The sequence below is a fragment of the Uloborus diversus genome, chromosome 7, assembly GCF_026930045.1.
Source record: "Uloborus diversus isolate 005 chromosome 7, Udiv.v.3.1, whole genome shotgun sequence".
Lineage (NCBI taxonomy): Eukaryota > Metazoa > Arthropoda > Arachnida > Araneae > Uloboridae > Uloborus > Uloborus diversus.
This window is the reverse complement of record NC_072737.1, coordinates 7,412,259-7,433,242: the sequence shown is the minus strand read 5'-3', so window position 1 is coordinate 7,433,242 and position 20,984 is coordinate 7,412,259. Positions and strand designations below refer to the sequence as shown.

Genomic DNA, 20,984 nt, shown 5'->3' with positions numbered 1-20,984 from the left:
TTTTTCACTTTCGAAAAATTTTATGCGCATTTTATTTTATTGTTATTTTGATTGAAATTTTGAACGTTTGAGAAACGATTTTGTTTTTCCGTAACTTTAATATCAAAAAATATTTTTGGCTGTTCATGTAAAAAATTCCATAAGTACATCTACACTTTACTTTCGGTGCGGTAATTTCTCACAAATGATCATTAACTTAACTATGATTATTCAAATAATTACTCGTCTTTAACTTTAAATATATTTGTGACAACTCTTTGATACCAAATAAAGTCTGTAGATATTTATTGTTTTATTCATTTTTAATATTACTTCGTAAAAAAAAAAAAACTCATCAGTACGCAGAATTTTTTCACAAATTTTTTACCGCCCCGAGAGTTATTATAATTATTATTATTTATTTTATTTATTTTTAAGAAAAGGATAAAAATTTCACAGGTCCGCAATGTTTTTCATTTGTTTTTACCGACCCGTGGGTCAAAAGAGGTTGAGAAACACTGATATAGAGAATGATCAGATGAATTAAAGCAATGAGCACTTCTTAACTATGTTGAAAACTCTGAAATATGGTCAAATGCTGTAATTACAAGTTTTAATCATTTCCAGTACTGAATTCATGCAATGTGAAAAGTGTGCAAAACGTAGACTATCATGAATCAAAACAAAACTATTAAAAAAAGAAAAATACACAACTGTATTCAAAAACGCACACAATACGGGGGAGGGGGGGGGAGGATCTACAGTAAGGGGTGCCATTTCTCTCTCCGAAGGTTCATTCCTTTCACCCCGGCTGCCTATTTTTTAAAAGGTGCCTGTTTTTCACCCTAGTTAGAGGTGCAATTTCGGCTCCGTATTAGGTGCCGCTGGTGAACAAGCGTTTCACCCCTGAAAGGTGCCGAATGCAACCTGTAGTTTTAACAGTGTACAAATCAAGAATTCTTATGAGCATTACTACCAGTTTATTTCATGAATAAGAAATTCCCATTTATATTTTGCGCATCCATTTCTAGCCATTTCGCTGTAAACTAACAACAATAATTCTTAAAGCGTAATAAAAAATATCGAATGTTTCGGAAGTTTCCGGAAAATAGCCTTCGATTCATAACACTCAACATAACAACGTGCCACATGTATCGGCTTCGCGGGCAAAATATAGCCCGCGGACCATAAGTTGGGCACCACTGATCTAAGTTGTTTTAGGGGGGGGGAGGACCACTGATTCCTAAATGGATGGGAGTGAAACCACTTGTTCCTAATCGAGCCCAGATACGGAGCAGTACCAAGTGAAAAATATTGTTGGGAAAACTGAAAATACGAGAAAGATTGGAGTAAATTTTTATGAATTACTTTCGGTTTTTATACTTCTTATCGGATTCAGTCTACCGTAATAAGCTCCCTCTCAAAAACTGTTTTTGATAGATTCATGACCAGGTAAGGATTTCATTTCACTCCCTGCCCAAGGTGATTACCAAGGTCCTTTCGCTTGTCGAAGCTAAAAGTCAGTCGAAAGTGGCGTTTCATGCATCGGTGAATGCAGACGGCAATTCCACAGTTTCTTGATAGTTTTCTTTGGTGGATGATTCATAACTTTTTTTGGCGGATGATTCATAACTTTTTTTGTGCTGCTTAACCACCTTGTTCCATTATCCGGAGAAGACGTTAAAAGAGTCCCGCGCGAACAAGATGAAAAAAGTTCCAAGAGCCGTGACCATGAGATTGAGATAACAGCAATTGAACGATGTTTAAATACGAGTTCAAATTTTCAAAGAATGTTTTGCTTTTGATTTGAGTTTTGAATAATTACACGTTATTCAATCTTACTAATATTATATATGCGAAAGTTTGTCTGTATGGATGTATGGATGTATGGATGGATGTTTGTTACTCTTTCACGCAAAAAGTACTGAACGGATTTTGATGAAACTTTACAATAATATAGCTTATGCATCAGAATAACACATAGGGTAGTTTTCGTCCCGTTATGGGGGGCAAAACCCCCTTAGGGGGGCAATAAAATACAATTTTTGTATAAATTCTCTAATATTGGGATGAAAAAATACTTGCACATATTTACATTATATGTCCATCGAAAGCTCTGATTTTTCTGCTGAAGATGGCACCTGTTCGAAATTTCTAAGTAGAATAAAAAACGAGTTATGAGCTTTTTAGATCCATGTTCGAAGGCTTTCCTCAACTCAATACAGTATTTAGTGTATCATCTCAACTCCCTGTCGACAGCGACAATTGTTGTATTGTCGCTACTTTCTTTGCTTTTCGTGATTGTTCAAGGCTTTTCTCAAGTCAAATCTTGAAGTAAGATTTTTGCACAAGATTGGCAAATAATACATGATTTGGCTGATGATTTTCCATTTAAACGGAACTTTAATGTAATTAATGGTTTTTATTATTATTTATGCTGATTGAACACTTACTCATTATCCAAACAACCAGCAGATCGCCAAAATTTTTGCAGAAAGATTTCCGTAGCTGATGCATTTGGAAGTTTTTTCAACGTTGCTGTTTTTGAAGCCGAAGACTACGTCATAATGTTTCTCAGCTTTCACCATGTAAACAAAATATCGCCAATCAAAGAATTTTCAAAAGACTTTTTTTACTGTGTTAAATAATCCAGCAACTAAATTAGGCAAATCCATAAACAGCACAAAAACTTCCATTAATTTTCCTTTTTGCACAATTTCAAACAATCACCAAATTTTATTACTTATTTTGGTAACATTTCGGATGAAACTGTTTAGCGCCATTTTATGGTGACCAAAAATATCTCAGCATCTGGCGACGATATCTCTGTAACGAAAATTAATATCATATCGTTTTACAAAGTAAGGAAAGAATGGGGGAGCATCATCGAAGGTACCCCGAAACGACTTTCGCAAATTCGGTAAAATCGCAGCAAGAGCCACAATGATTGAAATTTCCCGAAATAACTAAAGCAAGTATAAGGGGATTACGAGCGCAGCTACTTTTTTTAATCACTTCGTACTTCATTAGCCATACAGAGAAGGTTTTAGACTCCATGTTAAAAAAAAAGTATCAACAGATTAATCTTTTTAAACATGAGAAGATTAATTTCATGTTTTTTAAATTTGTATATGCTTAAATATAGTGCTTTCGTTTCTAAATCAATACTACTTTGTTCTTTATACTTATTGCTATTTTAGTTTTATGGGTAAGGAAGAAACTCGATTTTTAATCACGTCAAAAAGATGTGTTTTAAATTCTTTCACTTAAAACAGAAAACAAAAGCAAGTAACGATTTTTTCTAATAATTATTACTGACCCAGGCAACGCCGGGTATTTTTGCTAGTGCTTAAATATAGTGCTTTCGTTTCTAAATCAATACTACTTTGTTCTTTATACTTATTGCTATTTTAGTTTTATGGGTAAGGAAGAAACTCGATTTTTAATCACGTCAAAAAGATGTGTTTTAAATTCTTTCACTTAAAACAGAAAACAAAAGCAAGTAACGATTTTTTCTAATAATTATTACTGACCCAGGCAACGCCGGGTATTTTTGCTAGTGCTTAAATATAGTGCTTTCGTTTCTAAATCAATATTACTTTGTTCTTTATACTTATTGCTATTTTAGTTTTATGGGTAAGGAAGAAACTCGATTTTTAATCACGTCAAAAAGATGTGTTTTAAATTCTTTCACTTAAAACAGAAAACAAAAGCAAGTAACGATTTTTTCTAATAATTATTACTGACCCAGGCAACGCCGGGTATTTTTGCTAGTAGAATATAATTCATTAAAAAAAAGGCAGAAACGTGTTTAAGAATTATGACAAACTTTTCAATACAAAAGGTATGAGCCTGTGCCAGTGGTGCTTTTCTTACCCGATAGCCGAACCTCTTATTAAAGTAATCCTCACGGGTCAGATTACATATAAATTTTCATTAAAATTTTCAATAAAATTTGGACTTAGAAAAGAATATTAAATTTCATTGTTACATTTTGCGATATCTCCGAAAAATTTTAATTCAATAGGGTTAAGCCATTGAGAAGGAATAGATGGAGAGAGTGCAACCCTACTATCCCGATACGGCAACAGTGCCATGTGACCTGGGGAGCAATTTCGAGTTGACCGTAACCGCTGAAGAAGTTTTCATTAGCTGAAGCCATGCATGACAACAACCTTTAACTGTGGAAGGGAAAAATTAGATTTATAAGTTATAGTGCAGTATTCTAGCATTGTAAACTGTGAGGAAAAAGCCACACCAGGAGGTCCAGTAACTTTTCCCTAGCATGTACGAATGTTTCTTACTTCTAAATAAAGAAAAAATAACATTTATATGCATTCAATGAGTACATATTCCACAGTTGCCTATAATTTTTAAATTTTTGTACTTATTTTACCTATAAAAGTTATAAAACATTGTATATCTTGAGTGCAAATAACATTTTAGTTCCATAAAAACATTTTTTACTTAACTAGTAATTATTTTAACGGCTCTTAAGCATTTTGTGTACATTTGCTTTGTTGGCGAGTATCTTCTCGCCAAGCTCCCGTGAACAGCAGATGCGCAAAAATAAAGATTTGCTATTTTTACGCTTCAATTTAAATACTAGTATGCCTGCGTATGAAATCGTTTCAAAACATTGATTACAATACATATGAATCCATAAATTTTCAGTCAATAACAGAACACTTTAAACTATTTGTATATGGCCGTCATTTCAAGAAATAAACATCAAAATACATGAAAAATGCAGTTATATTATATTTTAAAATCCGGAAAGAAGTGGGGAGAAGGAGTTTGAATGATAGGCCTGTATTTGTATCCGTTATTTATTTATTATTATGCGGTAAAGGAGCTGGAGCCAGAGTTGCTCTGATTTGTAGCCCCGACTTCATAATAAGCGCCGTCGCGTCGTCTGAAAAATGTTTAATGCCAAAAGAGCGATTGCGTGCCAAAACGTGACAACTTCCCAGCCAAACAAGTCACCTGACCTGGGAAACATTGGGTCCCACGCTCATTTTCCTGAGACATTTGCTATGGCTCCCTCCATTAGTATTCCTTCTCAATGGGTTAAGCAAATTTTTTAATCTTTACATTTGATACAAAGATACTCCTGACACAGTTATATTTTCATTAAACAACTTTGTTACTTGCAGTTTAATTTATTTGCATGCGTCACGTGCGAGCCATCTAAAGTCCACTTCTTGTAACTTGCTTCTGAAGCATTTAATACTTTAATGTTAAAATACATAATTTGTAGATTTTGAGGGCAAAGGTTCCACTGCAAAGAAAACATATCTCATTTGTTCAGAAACAATAATTTAAACCATAGAAAACTAGTATGTTGTCGCCATCACGAAACTTTCTTCTATATTTTTTTTATAATTCTGATCCCTCACAATGCTTAACGAGGAAGCAATATTCCCAACAAAAACAATATTACACATGCCAAAACTTGACGACCATTTCAATTCCTGATTTATCTCAAAAGCAAAGCAAAGAATGAAAATTGAAAATTATTTTAAAAGCCTTGCTTAAAATAATTACAAACATTTATTTATTAACAAACGCAAGATGGCAACAGTTAAAAATTTCAAATCATTGAGATAATATTTCCGATCATTTCCATGCAATTAAAAGCACGAGATAAACGCAGACGACAGTCTATTACAATTTATCTTTCTAATTGTTGCAATTATAAAGCTATTTTTATTCACACAAATAAAAAAAATCAGCCCCCATGGAGCGATTGGCGCCAAAGGTGAACCAACGCCTGATTACATATGGATTCACATTTATTCCAAATTTCATCCAGAACGTAGCATTACTTCTTGAGCTAGGGCACTCACAATGGAAAAAAAAAAGAACGTTCGATTGCGCCACCCCCTTTTCAGCTGTTGACGCCAAAATAGAATCCTTTCTTATACTCTCTAAGGACTACTTGTTGATAAATTTTTGTTTTATTACATTCATTACTTCTTGAGATACAGCAGTCACAATTGACGACAAAAAACGCTCTACAGCTCAGCCCCCGTTTGAGCTACTGACACCAAAATTGAATCAGAACCTGTACCTGTCAGGGGCAACATATGGACCAAATTATGTTTGATTCCGCCAGTTACTCCTTGGGGAATAGCAGTCACGCAAAACTCAAAAAACGTCCCATTGCTCCACCCCCCTTGGAGGAATTCGCGCCAAAAACCAATGGGCACAAGTTTACATAGGGGCACATACGTGTGCCCCTAAATTTCGTTCGATTTCATGCGGTAGTTTTTGCTGTAGATCGGCCACAAAAAACTGGTCACACACATACGTGACACACACACGGACACACACACACACACACACAGACATTTTCCAAAAATGGTCGAAATGGACTCAGCACACCTCAAAACGTTCGAATCCGTCAAAATTCGAAAATTTGCACGAATCCAATACTTTCTTCTATATATTAGACTAGCGAAAATACCCGGCGTTGCCTGGGTTAGCAATAATTATGAGAAACAATCGTTACTTGCATTTGTTTTCTGTTTTAAGTGAAAGAACTTAAAAACACACCTTTGTAACGTGATTTAAAATCTAGCTTCTTCCTTACTCATAAAACTAAAGTAGCAGTAATTAAAAAGAGCAAAATAGTATTCATTTAGAAACGAAAACACGAAATTTAAGCGTATACAAATGTGAAGAACTTCCTAAATATGAAATTAAACTTCACATGTTTAAAAAGTTTTATCAGTTAATACTTAATTTTTTTTTATATTGAGTCTTACCTTCTCTGTATGTCTATTGAAGAACGAACTGTTTAAAAAAATGTAGCCGCGCGCCCGTGATCCCCTTAAACTTGCTTTAGTTATTTTGGAAAATTTGAATTATTGTGGGTTCTTGGTGCGATTTAAAATATTATCGAATTTGCAGAAATCGTTTTGGGATATCTTGGATAATGCCCCCCCTCCTTACTTTGTAAAACGGTACGTTACTAATTTTTGTTAAAGAGATATTGTCGCTATATGCTAAAATACTTTTGGTCAAAATAAAATGGCGCTAAACAATTTCATCCGTAATGTTTCCAAAATAAGTAGCAAAATTTGGCGCTGGTTTGAATTTGTGCGCAAAGTCACATTAATGGAAGTTTTTGTGCTTTTCATGGATTTGCCTAATTTAGTTGCTGGATTATTTTACAGTAAAAAAAGTTTTTGAAGATTCTTTGATTGGCGATATTTTTTTTACATTCTGAAAGCTGACAAACATTATTACATAGTCTTTGTCTTCAAAAACCGCGACAGTTGAAGAAACTGCCAAATGCATCCGCTACTAAAATCTTTCTACATAAATTTTGGCGAGGTTTCTGCTGTTAGATTGGATAATGATTTAGTGTCCAATCAGTACAAATAATTACAAAAAAACCCAGTAATTACAATTGAAGTTCCGTTTAAATGGAAAATAATCAGCCAAATCTAGTTATTATTAGCCAATCTTGGGAAAAAAAACGTTATTTTAAGATTTGACTTGAGAAAAGCCTCAAACAGTCAGACGAAACACAAAAATATTCAACAATTCTAGCTTTGAACTTGGAGTTGAGATGATACACTAAAAATGAATTGTATTGAGGAAAGCCTTCGAACATGGAACAAAAAAAGCCCATAACTCGTTTTTCATACAACTTAGAACTTTCTAACAGATGCCATCTTCAGCAGAAGAATAAACGCTTTCGATGGACACATAATTTTAATATGTGCACGTATTTTTTAATCGTCATATTGGGGCATTTATGCGAAATTTTGGACAAATTAGAATAAAAAAGGAACTATCGATCGGATTTTTATCGAACTGGTCTACAAACCTCCCCAGTACCAAAAAGAACAAACGGTGAAAGTTTCAGCCAAATCTGCCGGGTAGTTTCTGAGATCTTAGGGAACAAATTTACCAAAGTCCATTTTTATATATATAGATATAGAAGAAAGTAAAAATAATGTATTGAACCATTCCACGAAAAGCAGTCACTTTTTACTTTAATTGAATTTCTCAACCTTAAATGAAGTTTATACATTTAAAAGTGTCTTTAATTATGTGACACAATATTTTCGGATTTTCTAAATAAATTCGACACATAATGCTTCCTCCTAATAAAATGAACTCGAACTTGTGTTTCATTTATTGTTTATTTTCATACACATATGGAATTAAAATTCCTTTAATCTCATTTTTACTGTGAATATTATTTTATACTTGTGTCTATACATTTGGGAGAGACAGTGGCGGATGCAGACTACAGTTTTAGGGGGGAGGGCCTTGCTGAAGAATTCCCCCCCCCCGCCCCATTACACGCACATATGAGCGAACCTACGATTTTAAGTACGAAACATTTCTGAAACTGCTTGGGTGTTACTAAAAAGCACCAAATCGGCCAGTAATAAAGCACTTAGCAGAGCATAAATATTACTAACTAGTGATACCCGCATGGCTTTGCCCGTAATAGAACAATCAAAAAGTCTTTTGGTTCGCCTGTATATTTACAAATAATGTATGGTGAATTTTTTCGCCAGTTGGCTTGTATCCATCTTACGGTTCCACGTTATGATAATTTCGTATCTCGCCAATTGGCTTGTGCCCATGTTACGGTTCCACGTTATGATAATTTCGTAATTTACTCGCCCATCTTATGATATTTTTTTTTCTTAAAATTGGAATAGAAAAAGAACCACATCGAATTTTCGAAAAATCGCTTCAAGGTGCACCCCCCCCATGCTACATACTAACTTTGTGCTAAATTTCATGAAAATCGGCAGAACGGTTTAGGCGCTATGCGCGTCACAGACATCCTACACACATCCTCCGGACAGAGAGACTTTCAGCTTTATTATTAGTAAAGATTAATTTCATAAGCAATGAAACGAGGTAGTATTTCGAATATTTACTATTGAAAATAACTAATGAATTGAAAACATTGCTCAAAATGTTTGCAGGAAATTCATGAAGTGATTGAACACAATGTGGACGGATAATATTGTCGATGGTTTAGAGAGCATCATGACCCCACGACTCTCCCCTTGTATCCGCTCCTGGGGACCGGGTGTATATACAGGGTGTCCGAAAAATCCTTGACACATTTAAAAAATTCATAGAAAACCAACAAATTGTCGTATGAATTTGCGGTTTGCACCATAATACTTCACAGGTTCTAGAGTTTTTATGACATCGGGGGGAAAAATGAAAAGGGGAAAAAAGAAGAAGAAAAAAGGCATTTCGCAGCCAAGGTGTCAGTATATGCTATGCTTGTAATTCTTCGTTAAGTAATTTTCATTCCTTTTTGCGTTTTGCCATGTCAACAAAAACGATTTAAAAGTTACTTTTAAATCGTACCAGGCTGCGAAATGCCTTTTTTCTTCTTCTTTTTTTCACCCTTTTCATTTTTTTCCCCCAATGTCATAAAAACTCTTGAACCTGTGAAGTATTCTGGTGCAAATCGCAAATTCATACGACAATTTGTTAGTTTTCTATGAATTTTTTAAAATGTGTCAAGGACTTTTCGGACACCCAATATATTTATTCGAATACGCTTAAAACAAATAACATTTATTACAGGGATGCCTCCCCCCCCTCCAAGAGCAAGGGTGCCCCCCCCCCCAACTATCGCGGAGACACCCTCCTCCCCAAGAGCAAGAGCCCCGTAAATGAGAAAAATATCCCTTAAAACACCCCCCTCCTAAAAATTTCAATGACGCAGTCTGCGCCATGTACCCTTTCCTTATAATAGATGGGCATCCATGTTTATTGTGAAAAACATTTTTATGTTCAAACCGAATAAACTTCCACATTGACTATTAACAGCTAAATCTATCGATGAAATTTAAAACTACATACGCCTTAAAAACTGATGTAAAATTCAAAGGGTTAAAATTAAAAAAGAAGAATTGTTCAGGACTTGAGCCGCAATTCTGGTCCAGGAGTTGATTTGAGTGACTATAAGTAAGGTTAGTATTAAAGAAAACAAAATGTCAATGTTTCGACTTGATGACATCTCGTTCCCTTTCTCCTGGGTGAATTGGGACATAAAATTTTGATGTAAGGTCAGTCGGGAGTGACTAAGTTGAAAAACTTAATTTTATGACTGTTTATTAGCCGCCAACAATACTCAATATGTCCAGTAAATTAGTAAATTACCGCCCATTAGCCAGGGCTAAAGCAGAAATACATGAAATACACCGCCCCCGCCAAATCTTCCAAATGTAATCTGAAATCATTTAAAAAGAAAAATAATACAAAAAAATTAAATTATGGATTGGATTTATGTAAAATGCTCACAAAAGTGAAGTTAGTTTACACCAAAATTTCATCTTCAAATAAAGGGGGGGGGGGGTAGAATTTGAAACTAAACTGTTATAATTTTTACCAGACTACAGTATTTATGGGGTAAACGGAAACACCTCAACTACACACCAAAAATAGAAGGGAATGTGAAATTAACGACTAAGAGCTTTCAGTACTTGACAAGTAAAACGAGTTAAAACCAGTTACTAAGCATTTATAGACCAAATAGAGAAGAAAATGCAAGATCACTCAACTTTAAAAAAAAAAATTTTTTTAATAAAAAACTTTTTGACAGTGTCATCTTTAAACAATGATGACGCCTACAGAATTGTTTGTAAACACGTAGAGCTTTCACAATCTCTCTTCTATATGTTACATAGTCTTCCCCCAGCAATAGTTTAGTTTTAAAACTTACCACAAGCGTAGAAATAGGGTTTGTTTCCACTTACCCCGCGTTTCCATCACCGTTTTTAATGCAAGAAAAATTGCTGAAACGTGATTTCCCCAATAGCTGAAAATCCCCGAACTGAATATTTTTTTAGTAAATCCGTATCCTTTGGCTTGAGCCATTGAAAGAAAAATCCTCCACTAGAGGAATGGATCCTCTACCAGAAGAAGGAATCCTGCACCAGAGGAATGGATCCTACCCCAGAGGAATGGATCCTCTACCAGAGGAAGGAATCCTGCACTAGAGGAATGGATCCTACCCGAGAGGAAGGAATCCTCCACTAGAGGAATGGATCCTACCCCAGAGGGAAGAATCCTCCCCTAGAGGAATGGATCCTACCCCAGAGGAAAGAATCTTCTACCAGAGGAAGGAATCCTGCACTAGAGGAATGGATCCTACCCCAGAGGAAAGAATCTTCTACCAGAGGAAGGAATCCTGCACTAGAGGAATGGATCCTCCACCAGAGGAATAGATCCTCTACCAGAGGAAGGAATCCTGCACTAGAGGAATGGATCCTCCCCTAGAGGAATGGACCCTCTACCAGAGGAAGGAATCCTGCACTAGAGGAATGGATCCTCTACCAGAGGAAGGAATCCTGCACTAGAGGAATGGATCCTACCCCAGAGGAAAGAATCTTCTACCAGAGGAAGGAATCCTGCACTAGAGGAATGGATCCTACCCCAGAGGAATGAATCTTCTACCAGAGGAAGGAATCCTGCACTAGAGGAATGGATCCTCCAGCAGAGGAATGGATCCTCTACCAGAGGAAGGAATCCTGCTCTAGAGGAATGGATCCTCGCCTAGAGGAATGGACCCTCTACCAGAGGAAGGAATCCTGCACTACAGGAATGGATCCTCCCCTAGAGGAATGGATCCTCTACCAGAGGAAGGAATCCTGCACTAGAGGAATGGATCCTACCCCAGAGGAAAGAATCTTCTACCAGAGGAAGGAATCCTGCACTAGAGGAAGGAATCCTGCACTAGAGGAAAGAATCATCCACTAGAGGAAAGAATCCTCCACAGAAGAAAGAATTCTTCACCGGCAGGGTCGAGAAGATCTTGACTGACCTTCACACAATGTTTCTTCTCACATTCTGACATTTTTTTTTTCTAGACTCTACAGCATTGATTGTTGAGCAATTCATTAAAAAATCAAGACATTGCAATTAATGCCCTCATCTTCATGCGTGGTTCCTTACCTATAGTTGGGGCAAACCTAACCTGGCAGCGTCGTAATGCTGTGATTAGAATCTGCTTAGCCTTCCCAATGCTGTCAGGTTAGGTTTTTCCCTTCTATAGTTAGTTCAAAAACCAGTGAAAAACTTAGGTGTCAGAAACCTTGTGTGAATTATCTCTTGCACTTTGGGGGAGGACTTTGATTGAAGCCATCACAAAAGTACCATCTTATATCTTTCTAGTAAATACTTGAACCTTCATCCGCAGAAAAAAAAAAAAGATCTGACTGCGCCACTGCACACGTATTTCAGCATTACAAAAGGCTAAAGTGCAAAAAAATGTAACGGTGCAAGAACCCCCATATCAGGAACGCAGCGAAGAGGGGGTTAGAACCAAGAACTCTGGGTCTTAAGTAATTACTTAAGCTGGTACGGTTGGTTTTCAGTTATTACCGACCCTCCAGGAGAAAATTATGGCTTTTTATGGCAAAAATCTACTCCCACAAGAGAAAATTGTGGCTTGTTATGGTCAAACTCACCATAGGAGAATATTTTGGTTTATTATCACACTGCTACCAGAAAAAAAAATTCTTTCTTGTTACGATGAAAAAAAAAACCGTCACAGGAGAAAATTTTAGCTAATGACCAGATTTGGCCTACAAACTCCCACAAAGGCAAAAATACGACTTGATATGAACACCCCCTCCCCTCAAGAAAAAAATTCTGGCTCTTCTTACGCCCCATACCATCCCAGTTCACCGTTCTGATTCCCGTAGATAGAGGAATTTATTTCTAACGCCCTTCTCACGGAATTATCCAACAGTTTCTCGTCTGGGAGTCATCGAACGTGTCCGCCTACCCCACAAGCCACAAAGAAATGCCACTTCTGCGGAAAGCGTGGGATTTCGGGATCTAGTTCTGATGCGGTCGGAATGGAGCCAAGGTCGATCAGTGTTCAAAAATCGGAACAGGAACCCGCAGGAGAGTGGGCACCGATGACATTGGATTGACCTCATAAAGGAGTCGAATGCAAATGAGCGCCGCACTTTTTGTCTCCAATTTCCATGCTATTACGAATATCAGGTGTTTACCACCAAAAGAAACTAAGTGGGACAGAGGTCGTGTAGTGGAGGATTTTATTGTGTATCGTAATGCGTAATCCCTAGATACACAGCACTGGTGTCTAGCAATCAGCACCAATGGGGGAAAAAGGTTTTACTCGATAAGCCGAGACACTGATAATCATCCTCTTATATATAATAGCCGGTGATCGAGTAACCCGCGTGTTTCAACAATGAAAATTGCGCTACGACATGATCGTTTGATAACGTGTTTTGGTCATGTTTAACATGCAGGGAAAGGCTTTATCGTGACAATGCTGAACTTGATCCGATAAAAAAATTTTGGAAAAAAATAGAACCGACTTCAAAATTGCTCTAAAAAGGGAAAAATAATTTTATTCTTTAAACCCCATCGATAATACTTTTAAAGATAATTTTTGAAGTTGGCGCAAAAACCAAAAGTAAAATCCAGTGTAACCATGCTTCGTTCATATTGTTATCAAAAAATCATCCAAAAGTTTGGAACGAAACATTTATATCGTTACTCAAATATGCTGTCATCAATGCGTAATGCATGTGGTAGTGAAGAAACTGGGCCTGGTTTAATTTATAGTTGTAGTTGAGTTATGGCTGTGAATGATTTTATCGATCGTTTTGGCGCCAACTTCAAAATTTATGTTTAAAAGTATTATCGATGGTGTTTAAAGAATAAAATTATTTTTCACTTTTTAGAGCAATTTTGAAGTCGTTTCTATTTTTTTTTTTTTTTTTTTTTTCAAATTTTTTTTTTTATTTTATTCTTTTTAGTGTAAATGTATTTCAGAAATATTGAGAAGTTACTATAACGAAACTTTATCTTATTTTTTTCATAAAAATGCTCCATACTAAAAAAATAAAAACATGCCTTAAACTTTAAGCGATTGACAATAAAAATTTATCTTTGTTCCTCGCTGGAATTCATTTGTGTGTTAATTTAATTATAACCATTTAAATATTACGTTTTCCCTAACTAATTTACATTTCACAGCATAGTTGCTTTTTGTGCAATCCTGTATCTCCTTACTTAACCCAAATCATCTGTTATTGGCATACATGATAACGATAAAAATACTACTATAGTTGAAGCAAACCTAACCTAGTAGCATTGTGAAGGCTAAGCAGATCCTAATTACTGCATAAACCTCGCTTCCACGTTAGGTTTACCCCAACTATAGAGCAATGACACTGAAGAAACTTGATGCTTGCTTCAGAGAAGCCTTCATTCAAAATTATCACCACAATTACTATTAATATTATTGTTGTATGGCACCAAATTGTTGAAACAATGAGTTTTATGTTTAATCATTTAATAGGGAAATTGCATGAAATTTACTGTTTTTTGACCATTACTTTTTTTCTAACGAACAAATATGGTCAAACAAAGTAATGGGACCTAAGTTGAGCCATCCCCAATCCATTAAAAAAACGAGCTGATGTGTGCATCACATGACTTCCTTTTACTCCAATTTAATGTCATTTCCCCATTATTCGCTATTTTAATGTGATTCAATATTTATTCTCTAAATATCACCAACAATGGCCAAATTGAAACCAAAAAAAAAAAAAAACTCCGCCAAATTTGTCGCCAAGTTGGCGACAAAACTTGGCGACCAAAAGACTGGCGATATATCGCCAAGTGTCCGACAAATTATAACGCCACTTGAGTTTACATCGAAATTAACAATGATTTCCCCTCAAAAAGGTGCAAAAGACCCCCTTAGGAACATCCGAAAGCAACCAAAAGGGGAGGTGCACAACTAGACCCCACTACGAGTCTATGTACCAAATTTCAACTTTCTAGGACATACCATTTTTGAGTTATGCGAGATACATACGCACATACGCACATACATACAGACGTCACGAGAAAAGTCGTTGTAATTACCTCGGTGATGGTCAAAATGGATATTTCGCGTGTCTATACATTCTTAGGCACTTTTCCGCATGTGGTCGAATCGAAAAAAAAACTCAACATTCATTTGGGGGTGAGCAAAATGGAAATTAAGGGCGATTTTTGAGTGAAAATTTTTTCGCGAATACAATACTTCCTTTTTTGTAAAAGGAAGTAATAATCATCAAAATCGGTCCACTAGGTAAGACGCTGTGAGTGGACAAACAAAAAAAAAAAAAAAAAAAAACACATACGGTTTGAATTGATAACCGCCTCCTTTTTGAAGTCGGTTAAAAATTGAACTGTTTTACTGGTAAGACTGTATCATTTCAGGGGAATGAAGAACCGAAAAATGGTCAACAATGAGCGCTACCTACTGGAGTTTAAGGTTCATTTATCCACTGGAGTTAGGGTTACAATGTCAACCATGAAAATATCACCAAACAAGCAATGGCTTCGTTCAAATGGAGAGGCGATTTCCACTCGTCATACCTTGACGGGCGACTTTGTAGTTTTTGAATATTTCGGGTATTTGCCATAAAGCCATTTGACTACGAATTTATCATAATTTGTTGATCCCGTTTACTACATGGATTAACATAGAAGTTGGAATAACTGGAGAAAACCAACGCAATTATGGCACAAATATACAGAATACTGCAAACATATGTTTCAGGGTTTCAAGGAACCCCTTTTTCAATTCAAAAGTTATGAGCTTTTGGATGCAAAGACATCCGGTAAAAGCCAAAAGTTGGAAGTCACAGGTGCTAAAATTAGTGCTTGGAGCTCGAACTGCTGGCTGGTACACATATTTACCAGTTGTTGTTGATGTTGGGTCCTCAGAGAAAATGTACCAGTGAGAGATTCTTCTATTTTAAAATTGTGAAAATAGCTCCGCAAAAACCTGTCCCTCTCTCCATCGTCACGCAGCAGACTGTTGGAACTGTCAACTGTCTAAGTTGGTTAAAACGACGATAATTAGCGTTTAAAGAATGATAAAAGGCTCAATGGTATTTTTTTGTTTGTTGGTGGCCATTTTGTTTCCTTAGTTCATGTTAAGGCCTCTATAGGTGTTCTAGTTCATGTGTATAGTGTTTTGTGTTTTTGCAGGAAAATTAGCGGTTTTTTGGAGTTATTGGCCTTTTCTTCGCAATTTTAACTTTCCAAAATCTATAACCCTTTTTCTTCTGATACATTTTGGTATCAGAGTCATGAAACTTGGCACAAAACTCCCAAGGAACATCAGGGTGCGAACTGCACTACAATTTATTTATTGAGCAACCAAGATTGCTTATTGTTCTCACTTGACTGTTTTGAATTCCTATCATTTTATTTTCCCACCAGCACCCTCTGCCAGCACCGCCGTCGACCGGCCTCACGATGCTGCTCCTCTTGCGAAAACCGTCTCCAGGTTGCGTCCATATCCTACACACACACGCCTACACACACTCATGCCTGCGCACAGACACAAACACACGCTCCTACACACACACACCTGCACACAGACACAATTACATATGCCTACATACACACGAACGCCTACACACACGCGCGCGCACACACACACACAGCACTGCATACACAACACGCACACACATGCATACATCCACACACATGCGCCTACACAAACACACACGCGCATTCATACACACACACGCTCGTGATTGCGAAAAACATGATTTGAATTCAAGATGCCAAAAATTCAAATTAATATAATTTTTTTTTTATATTTATTTATTTTAATTTGCTTTCGTTCTTCGTTTATTTTACTCAAAGAGTAATTTTCTTATAATTTGCCTTAATGCGGGAGCTGGGGGGGGGAATCATCGTCCTCTTTAAATTGGTAAAAGTAGCGAAACGTTTACCAGTAAATGGTTTTCAATGAGTGATTATAATTTTAAATTGCGTTTAAAAGTAAAAAACCTATCTCCTGTCTAAAAGAAAACAAAGTACTATTCCTCCAAAAAGGACACTAACGGTTCGGACTGGAAAGCAGGAATAGACGGAAAAGCAATAAAATTATTGCTCGAATTTTGACAGCTAATATCAGTAATAATAATAGTGCAGTTAAATTAAGGTGAAAATACGATCCGTATTTTCAAGCCACTTTTCTCTGTCATGCCAAGAAATTCATGCAATTTTTATACCTTTGCTTCTTTACCACGTCTACCAATCACAAGTACTGCAATTTTCCATATTTTTCACGGGAATTTACTGAAAATACTTCAATAGTTTTTAAAAGATCCCCCTCCCCTCCTCTTCCCGATTCATCAAAAAGACGATAGTCAGGCGATTTGGAAACTGTACGGATTATCCTAAGCCCTGATAATCAGAGTATTTCCAAACTGAAGAGATTATCCGAAAACCTGATAATCGGATGATTTTTAAACTGTACTTATTATCTTAAACCCTGATTATTTCATGAAGATAGAAAATTTCGAATTATGTTAAAATAAATATTTTTTAGTAAAACTAAAAAAAAAGAAAAGAAAAGAAAAGTTTAAAAAACTAAAAAATCACACTTTTACTGCAATAAGAACTAAAAAGTAAAAATTGATCTTTAGATCTTAAGTATCGTAAAATAATTGATTAAACAATTCACTTTAATGTAAAAAAAAGCGTGGGGGGGGCTTCATATCAACTGTCATAAATTTCTTCCATTTGCTGTCCTTGCAAAATTGTAAATAGACAGTACCCCACGGTTTTTTTTTTTCTTAAGGGGACGGTGGACCTTGAAAGCTTTTCCTTTTATTTATTAATTTTGAAATATGAAACTGGGCATAAAAGTTAGTAAGTTTATTAGCATGCAAAAATAGTGCAACAAAATAAAAATTTAATTAAAATTAAAAATTTTGAAATTGAGAATAAAAATTTTTAAATGCTCCACGCGACTGAATTTTTGCTTTTTTCTCAAACAATTTGCATTTTATCAGAGAACAGAACATTGCCAAGAACTTTGGGTATCCATTTAAGGATTGGTCCATTATTAACTGCACAGTATTTTTTTTCGCGTAAAGCAATAGTTTTTGTAGCGAATTTTTCATAAAAATCAAAACTTTAATATTTTTAAGCAACATAAAATTCTCTTAAACCTTAATGCATACCCAGTTTTATCAAACTACTACCTAAGTAGCATATTCTGAAATTAGAAGCGTATCGAACAAAAATTAAGTCGTATGGAGCTTTTTTCAATCTGTGTCAGCATCGAATTTTCCAGCCCGAGATAAATGACGTTAAAGTCTAATTTCACCTACATTTCATGATCTTCGTATTTTAATACCTCCCAAAAGATATTTTCACGATGATTGAATATTTGACATTAATACCAAAGAGTTTATTGAAACTTAGTTTACATGTTTGACACTTAGTTTTACTTAGTTTTTCGACTTTGTTTACATGTTTTACAGCCATTTTAATCGAAAACACGCTCTGTTTACTTTTTTTTTAAACGCATTTAACTTTGCGATAAAACATCAGATCAACTACAGGTTTTTTTCATACGATTCAGCACACTTCATATATTGTTATTTCCACGGAATAAAAAAAATATATTTTTGACCGATTTGAGCTATTTGGAAGGTCTACGGTCCCCTTAAAGCAAACAGTTTGGTCAATTATTTTACCATACTTAAGATCCGAAGATTATTTTTTTACTTTTTATTGCATGATTTATACTTTCTCGACTCTCTCACTTTTTAGTCCGTATTGCAATAAAAGCGTGATTTTTTAGTTTTTTGAACTATTATTTTGTTTCAAATAACTAGACTGCCTGGGAAGGTAAAGGGCACTCTCTCTCTACCTGAAAATATTCTTCCTCTTTATTTTAAATTTTGTTACCTTTCATCATCAGCATCCCGATTGTTGGTATGAAATCCAAGACGCGTTTCTTCAAATATCTCAACAACTCATTTCTGCTGATACTGCCCTTTGCCTTCCCATGGTAGTACATACTAATCAATAAAAATGCTTTTTTAATGTTCAACCAATTGCTGTAGATTTTACCGATATTTTGATTTTCTGAAAATAAAACTGTGTACTTTAGCGTTCGTTTACTGCTCAGACTGCCCTAACACGTGATGTGTGTTTGTCTATAGCTCGTAAGCAGTGATCCAGTGCGACAGCGACAAAACTGGTATGGAAGGCCAAAAACACAAGTGGACAGTGAATTCCAATCGGAAAGAACGAAAGGTAATGTAAATCCTTTACTTGCTGCGGACTTTCTCTGGTGAGCAAAATTTATTTTAGCTACCAGTTTGTTGGCACTCTCAACTTCAGTGAGAGGATATCTGCCTCCAGCTCGGTTATTCACTAATCCAGACTGATGAGTTCTAATAAGAACGAATGTGCTGTATCTTTATGTGATAACCGGGCTGTCTGGTACATTGCATGTAGTACTGCCTTCGCATTGGCTAAGGGGCTGTAACGTACTACTAAATCTGGTTGTTTGCCAAAAGTTGATATGGGAAAACAATGATATGTAGAGTTATCAACTTTTGGTGAAGAATTATACGACAGTTTTTATATATCACTAGCTGCGTGCCCGGCGTTGCACGGGCTACTTAAAAAATGAAAGAGATGTCCAATTTATGTTTTTGTGTTACTCTGACAGTGTCTAAGGCGCTAAAGAGTAAATAAATACGCATAATGCAAGGTTTGCAAAACACCAGTAGAGCATATTTTTGGCAAAAATCTCTTTAACGTCAATCATAGTTATCAATGATACAAGTTATGAGTATTTTCAATTAGCACAAAAGATGAAAATATATGCATTATCAACTATAATCTATGCTCACGTTAAAATGAATTACATCTGATAGACTATATCTGAAATATTTATGTACAATTACAATCAGCTTTTTACATAAAATGACACACACTTTTTGGTTGATTACGTGAAACTAAAGCACCAAGACTAAACAAATACCAATAAGCCTTAATTTAATACCAAGTCATCAGGTTCCAAATTAGCTTTAGTTAAAATCCATAAAAACAATTTTTTTCGTTCAACTCTGTTTCATTTAAAGAAATCCAAACAATCTTAATTTAACGTGTTCTTTTAACGATACACACTGTATTTCAAAAATAAAAACAGGAAGGAAAAAGAGTTATTACAATTCGAAAACTCACCCATGTAACGGGAAAAAGTTCAGCAAAATAAACATAATTAGTCGCACATCCTAAATGTACCAAAATATGAGGCCGGTGAATGATAAACTTACACTACAATCAATAAACATAGCTAAAGAAACAACTTTCAGATGCTGAAAAGAGTTAAGAACGTTGAATGTAAAAAATAAAAAAAGACAGACGATAAAATAAAGGCTATGTCCGAATAGGGCAACCAATTTTAAATTAATTTAAAATGACATTCTAGATGGAAACAATGTTTTAAGATTTGGACAGCAGCCAAAAAAATCTTTTAAAAGAATTATTAGAATTTTACTTGCTCACCCATATGCAAAATGGCAACAGGAAAGAAATAAAAATTCCTGAATAACGTTATGTTAATTAACGTTTTAATTAGTATCTCCGCTAATTAAAGTCGTACAATTACGAGATTGGCCCTATTGTTTTCATTGGAAATTTTTGAATTGATCGGTGTCTCGTTTGACTCTCGATTCGCAGCGGTTCTCGAGAAGATCGATCTTCAGACAGACAGACGGATGTGAACAGATTTTAATATTATAGTGGATGTTTGGTAGTTCCTATTTTTCTGCTAAACTTTATCTTTAAACATATCGAATTCTAGCGTAGAAAAATACTAAACTAAAGACATATCATGATCGGTAAAGTAGAAATTAGTCAAATTAGACATATCAACGTGTGGAAAATAACCACAGAAATAACCTTGGTATTTCTGATAGTCAAAGCACCAATACCATTCACGGATACAAGGGAGGGGCGATGGGGGCGATCGCCCCTCGCTTGAGAGACTACTGGCATTTTTTCGACATTGAAGTTTCCAAAATTATTTTTTAGACAGTCTGCGAAGAATTTAAGGTTGCTAGCAGCCGGAAATGCTTTGGAATATTTCAACCTTGAAGTCTTAAATCTGCGATTTTAAATCATTTTTGGTAACATTA

General features: G+C 35.5%; 1 protein-coding gene across 1 annotated transcript in view; it reads left to right on the top strand.

Annotated features, from left to right (window-relative positions):
* The window catches only part of LOC129226211 (uncharacterized), a 37,127-nt gene that overhangs the window by 14,471 nt on the left and 1,672 nt on the right, over positions 1 to 20,984 (top strand). Inside the window, exon 2 of the mRNA XM_054860810.1 lies at positions 18,996 to 19,089. Coding sequence (XP_054716785.1) covers positions 18,996 to 19,089 — 94 coding nt within the window. The remainder of the gene's footprint in view (positions 1 to 18,995; positions 19,090 to 20,984) is intronic.